Source organism: Trachemys scripta, chromosome 18, assembly GCF_013100865.1.
Source record: "Trachemys scripta elegans isolate TJP31775 chromosome 18, CAS_Tse_1.0, whole genome shotgun sequence".
NCBI lineage: Eukaryota > Metazoa > Chordata > Testudines > Emydidae > Trachemys > Trachemys scripta.
The window spans coordinates 3,449,267-3,455,266 of NC_048315.1; the positions used below are offsets into that span (position 1 = coordinate 3,449,267).

Sequence of the window (6,000 nt, forward strand, 5' to 3'; positions counted from 1 at the left end):
AGGCGAAGACAACCAGACCAGGGACACTTTGGAGTTCATCTCTCCTAAACTGACCAATTGGTGGTGTAATGAGCATCTGACCCTGAGCCTCCCTTCCTCTGCTGTCTTGGGAAGAAGGTGGCAGACAATGGGATTGGGCTTCTGGAATTCTTTGTGCATTTTATTAGGCATGCTCTGGGCAAATGGTGTGTGGGAAACTACCAAGACTGTCCACTACTCTCTTTCCAGAATACAACAGTCTGCACAAACTGGAAGGATTTGGAATATCATCCTCAATTCTGTACTGAAAAGACCAAAGTAAAGGTGAGTGGTTTCTTGGTATTCGCTGTTACACAGATGTACTAGGGGAAACGCAAACTAGTTACTGTTGGTCTTTCCAGAAACGGGAACTGCAGCACCCAGCAGATGCTCTGCTAGTCGATCTACATAGAATGTAATTACACAGGCTCTCTATGGTGCAAGCAGTGAGCTAAATCCAAGAGTCAGTTTAGTTTGGCTTTAACACACAGGCGCATAACGGTTCTGGATGTTTAAAAAAAAAAAAAAAAAAAAAAAAAGGAAAGTCCTGACCTGATAGACTATATTTTCCTAGATCCACATAGTGATCTTGTAACTTTAACGTTGGGGCACTTGTTTGTGTGTATCTGATTACTTGATTTGAGCCTGTCATGGTGCTTGGTATGTAGCCCTTTAGTTTTCTTGGTTTATGATATTAGGGTTGCTGTTGGTACTGACAGCTACTGCAGGGCTGTGCAGCATCTGCTGTGCCATGCATATCTAAGCACTAGAATAAATTCCCTAGGGAGGCTGAGGAATCTCCATCATTGGAGATGTTTAAGAGCAGGTTAGACAATCATCTGTCAGGGATGGTTTAGATAATACAGTACTTAGTCCTGCCATGAGTGCAGGGGACTGGACTAGAAGACCTCTCAAGGTCCCTTCCAGGCCTATGATTCTATGCTGGGACAATGGCTTTGTAGTGGCCAATGCAGTGAGTCACATGGCATTATTGAAAAGCGGAGTAACAAGTGTTGCATGCTGTACCCAAGAATGGCTCACTTTTAATAGACACACAACATGCATTTAGTGAAATGGCTTGTACATTCTAGAAGTCTCAAACTATTTCCATGCAAACTGCAATCGTGAACCCCCTGCTTAGAGTGAAATAGTTTGATTCCATGCCATACATTTTGCTTTGAGAAATATTTTCAGTGTTGATATCCCTTTCTCTTTCAGGCCAGCAAAGGGCAGTACCAACACGTGCACTGTGCTATAACATCCGACAGAGAGAATGTTACTGTGATAGCTGAGTTGCCTTTAATTGATTCTCAGCAGGTATACACAGAAGCTGTCTTTTCTTGCTAAAAATCTGTTAACCCACATTTGCGGGATAAAATCTCTGCAGGGACATCTATGAAATCCTTACCCTGAATGACATTTAGATACTAAGTATCAGAGGGGTAGCCATGTTAGTCTGGATCTGTAAAAAGCAACAGAGTCCTGTGGCACCAGAGCAAGGGTGGAGTTTTAATCATGGTGCTTTCAGCTCTCAGGAGAGACTCTGTTCCTACGAGAGATGTTGCCATCTCCTCTAGTTATCCACAGAGGCTATTCCTCTAGAGGATGGTACTTCCAGTGCTGCAAACATTGATTTTCCAGGTACCGTCTTATTATTGATACTGCCATAAGTCCAAGCAGAGCAGGGGGATGCTGGGTAACACAACCTCAGCACATTAGAGTCTCAGTTGTGTGAGTGGACTGCAATTATCCCATTTCTAACCCACTGGCTAGAACAACATTCAGCAGGTCTTAACAGACTTGGAGGTGAGAGGTCTGAGATGTAGGGGGAAGAGATGCTCCTTTTGTGAATTTCTTAAATTGATGAGCAGTCCCCATAACTAGAACTGCAAAATCTGGGTATCTTGGATGCAGTCCTATCTGGAATTTGGTCAGTCCGAGCTCCAGTGCGGGTTCGAACACACTCAGTTGATTGGGATGCAGTGGGAACTGGCTGACACAGCTGAGTTCTGAGTTTGGAAAACCACCATGTTTGTGGAGGAGGCAGAGGACCTCTTTGCTAGACTATGATTTTGCCAGCTTTTCTCTGAAGAACTGAAAGGTCTAAAATAATAATTTGCTTTGTCTTTTCCCTCCCTCTTTTATAGTTCTTAAAAGACAGAACTGATCTTCTGGTCATTGGGGAAATCACCTTCAACAAACATCTGTATGAGGGCCTGAAGGAAGAGAACCACAAAGCTGAGGTATCCAAGCACCATGTAGGCAGCTAGGGCCCTTTCTCAGGATGGAAATGAAAGAAGCAGCTGAGGGGAGGAATGCAAATGTTTTTGCTGAACTCTTAAAATAGAGTGATTTAGCAGGGCCTGGACTCATTGGTTGAGTTCAGCTGAACCAGGATTCAGACCACAGAGAGAACAAAAGGGAATGAAGAGAATGTATTGGTGCACACAGAGAAGTTATCTGCCTGGTTGGGAATATGCCTACTATATTCCCAGTCATGCAGAGAACTATCCTAAGTCCAGAAAGTAATTTGTAGTTGGAAACACAAATATATGTCAGCTTCAAAGAAGTTTCAATTATACCCTGTTTCCCCGAAAATAAGACATCCTCCGAAAATAAGGCCTACTTACAATTTTGCCTCTCGTTGTAATATAAGGCATCCCCCCGATAATAAGACCTCCCCGATAATAAGGCATCCACCGATAATAAGGCATTTTTCATTTCTGAAAAATAAGACATCCCCTGAAAATAAGACCTAGCGCATCTTTGGGAGCAAAAATTAATATAAGACACTGTCTTATTTTCGGGGAAACAGGGTAGTAGATAGATTTAAGCACCTCCTGGAAGCCTGATGGGTGTGGGGGAGTGGGGAATACAGCCAATTAGGGTGAGCAGCTGTTTTATCTTAGATGAGCTGCATTCATGTTCCCTCTTAATCATCTATTTGAATCTAAATCCCAACATTTTTATATATGTCAGGTGGAAAATTGGCCACTTGCTACAGTTATATTTAATAGGCCCATTTGTCCTCTGACATACATCAATGTAATTCAGGAGAAATGCCAGGGAAATCAGCAGGGTTGCATGGGTGTATGTAAGAAGACAATTCACACTTCAGTGGAGGCTGTTAGAGTAGTGAGAGAAACTCAGTTAAGCAGTGTATAACTGTTGTGCTTTGAGAGATGCACTAGGTAGCATCACAGAGTGATTATCAGAAATATAGCTCTGTTCATGCTCTGATGCCTAGTGTGAAGAAAGACAAGGGGCATATACGGTGGTACTGGAGCATCATTTCAATAGACAAAGTAACCTGTGTCACTCAACTGTATTGTCTCTATTTTTCAATGTTTCTTTTTAGTTAGAAAATACTTGAGCCTTTTCCTCCCATTAGTGGAAACCTTTACCAGTGAGCTCAGCTCAGTAGAATCTCCTTTCTTGCCAGCATCGCAGCAAGAGGAGTTTGAGGTATTTACTTCTTCCACAAAATATGGCCACGTCTGTATGTGGAAACAAAGTGTATTTTGAACACGTTAACTAGGCTCCTTGGTAGGCTTCAGCTAATGTATTAAAGCTACAACTGTCTTGTGTTCACTAGGATTTCAATATGTGTCAGTTAACGTGTTTTAAAGTTGCACCTTTTTTCCCCAGTGAAGACAAAAACTATATTGTAATGGGTTGTCATTAGGGGACACTGATACAGTTACTTCACCCAGAGACATGTTAAGGAGTCTGAGTGAGTTTAACTAGAAGTAAAATTATACAAAAATAGGATTGCGCCCGTTAAATGGATTAAAACTGTCTAATTGAAAAGGACTCAGATTGGAAATGGGAATCTTCATCGAACAGGTGTTATTTTAGTAGAGGCCTCTGAGAACTGGTTCTTGGCCTACACTGCTTAACGTTTTTTATCAATGACCTTGAAGAAACCATAAAATGATAAACATAAAACTGAGAAAGTTTGCAGATGAGACAGAGATTGAGGGAGCAGTAAATAAAGAATAGGAACAGGTCACTGATACAGAGTGATCTATATCGCTTAGTAAGCAGGGCACAAGGAAATATTATGAGTTTAAGATGGCCAACTGTAAAGTGTCCCTTCTGGCATTATAATCTGTGAACTCTCTCTCCTAGTTAAGGCAAAGCAATTAAACTGGAGCATTTGCTAAATCATCCTTGATTCTATTCTAGATCACTGTCGTCTTGTTGAAAAGACAAGTAATCAATGCCTTGCCTGTTGTCATAGGAAGCTCTGTTGGTGGATTTTTGCTGTTGGCTTTCATTATTTTCATCCTTTTTAAGGTAAATATATTTGTTGACATGATTACAAGCACATGTCATTCTTGTTGATTAAGATCCCAGCAATCCAGCGAATATACTTCCCTCAGAGTTCACATTCAGCTGTGGATATTCTGATATGGTTTACTGAGGGAGGGAATGCAGGTCATTGGGGTTCTCCCTTACAGTTTTTTCAGCAGGTGTATTAATACATTTTTAAAGTTTCCCTGAGTTATGAAAGAACTTGTTTTAAAAAACAAACAAATCCTGAAGGATCCCAAGGTCTTTCAGAAGGCCTCACTGTCCTGGCCAGATTACAGCTCAGGCAAATGAAGACAGCCTCATAAAATTTCCTCCACAGTTTCAGCTGGAGACAGTATTTATTTTAATTTTCTCTTAAACTGTTAAGCAGCTGCCACGTTCCACTACAGAATTGGCTTCATTTTAGTAGAGTGTGGGGGTATGTGGAGGCGGGGGGAGAAAATCGTGGCAGGGGGTGATTCCATATCTACGTGCCTATACCTTTTGACGAGTTTAAGGATGTAAGGTGCTATAGAACTGTAAGGGTATATCTTCACTACCTGCCGTATCGGCGGGTAGCAATCGATTTATCCGGGATCGATATATCGCGTCTCGTTAAGACGCGATACATCAATCCCCGAACGCGCTCACCGTTGACTCCGGAACTCCACCGGAGTGAGTGGCGGTAGCGCAGTCGACGGGGGAGCCGTGGCCGTCGATCCTGCGCTGTGTGGACCCCAGGTAATTCGATCCAAGATACTTCGACTTCAGCTACGCTATTCGCGTAGCTGAAGTTGCGTATCTTGGATCGATCTCCCCCCCCCCAGTGTAGACCAGCCCTAAGACATTATAATTGGGCCAAATTCTGAGTTCCTTACTCAGCTTTTGCTTAGTCCTTAAACTTCCACTGACTTACTGTGACTTTAACTGAATAAGGGGAACTCGGAATTTAGCTTATTGCTATAATGTATATACACAAACACAGAGGGACCCAATAAATGTTTTTAATGCTCTTCTTGATGTCTTTCAGTGTGGCTTTTTCAAAAGAAACTATAAAAATATGATGGAGGAACAACATGATTCCTGAGGATCAGGCTGACTAGAGCAGGATTCTGTACAGGAATTGCACACTCTTCCTGAGAGCTCCAATATCAAAGACCAGCCAGAAGCAAAGCAATTCAGTCTGTGAGCTGGGATGGATCTTAAGGGTCCTGAATTTTGAGACTGCCATGGTTTGCTCCTGGTTTAATTTAGGGATTTTGCACTCTCGTATGACCCAGCCACCTGCTTGTGCAGCTAGCTTGGATTTGCTGACTACTTGTCAAAATTGGACTTTCCTAGATTAATAAACCACAGAATCCTCATTTCAGATTTTGCCTAAATGTAAATATGCTGGAGACAGTTTAGTTTGGATTGTGTGTAATTTATGCATTGTTATCGCATTCTTTGTTGTTTTGATGCCGAGTTGGTTTTAAATGGACTTTAATAGCATACAGCCTCAAACGAGTTTGAAAATAGAAGTGGTTGAATGGAAGCTCCACTCTGCTCATTGTGAGTGAAGTTGGCAAAGCACCTCTGATGCATGCACGCTTGTACTTGTTTGATTTAACACAGCAGGGCAGGCTCGATGCTCTCAGCCATAATTCTGTTAGTGGGATGTGTGGATTCTTGCCGATTGGAAACGTA

General features: G+C 42.1%; 1 protein-coding gene across 1 annotated transcript in view; it reads left to right on the forward strand.

Moving 5' to 3' along the window:
* The window catches only part of ITGAE (integrin subunit alpha E), a 48,537-nt gene extending 42,857 nt beyond the window's left edge, over positions 1 to 5,680 (forward strand). Inside the window, exons 31-35 of the mRNA XM_034752689.1 lie at positions 229 to 303; positions 1,237 to 1,335; positions 2,166 to 2,261; positions 4,207 to 4,317; positions 5,345 to 5,680. Coding sequence (XP_034608580.1) covers positions 229 to 303; positions 1,237 to 1,335; positions 2,166 to 2,261; positions 4,207 to 4,317; positions 5,345 to 5,401 — 438 coding nt within the window. The 3' untranslated portion in view covers positions 5,402 to 5,680. The remainder of the gene's footprint in view (positions 1 to 228; positions 304 to 1,236; positions 1,336 to 2,165; positions 2,262 to 4,206; positions 4,318 to 5,344) is intronic.
* Positions 5,681 to 6,000: the final 320 nt, after the last annotated feature.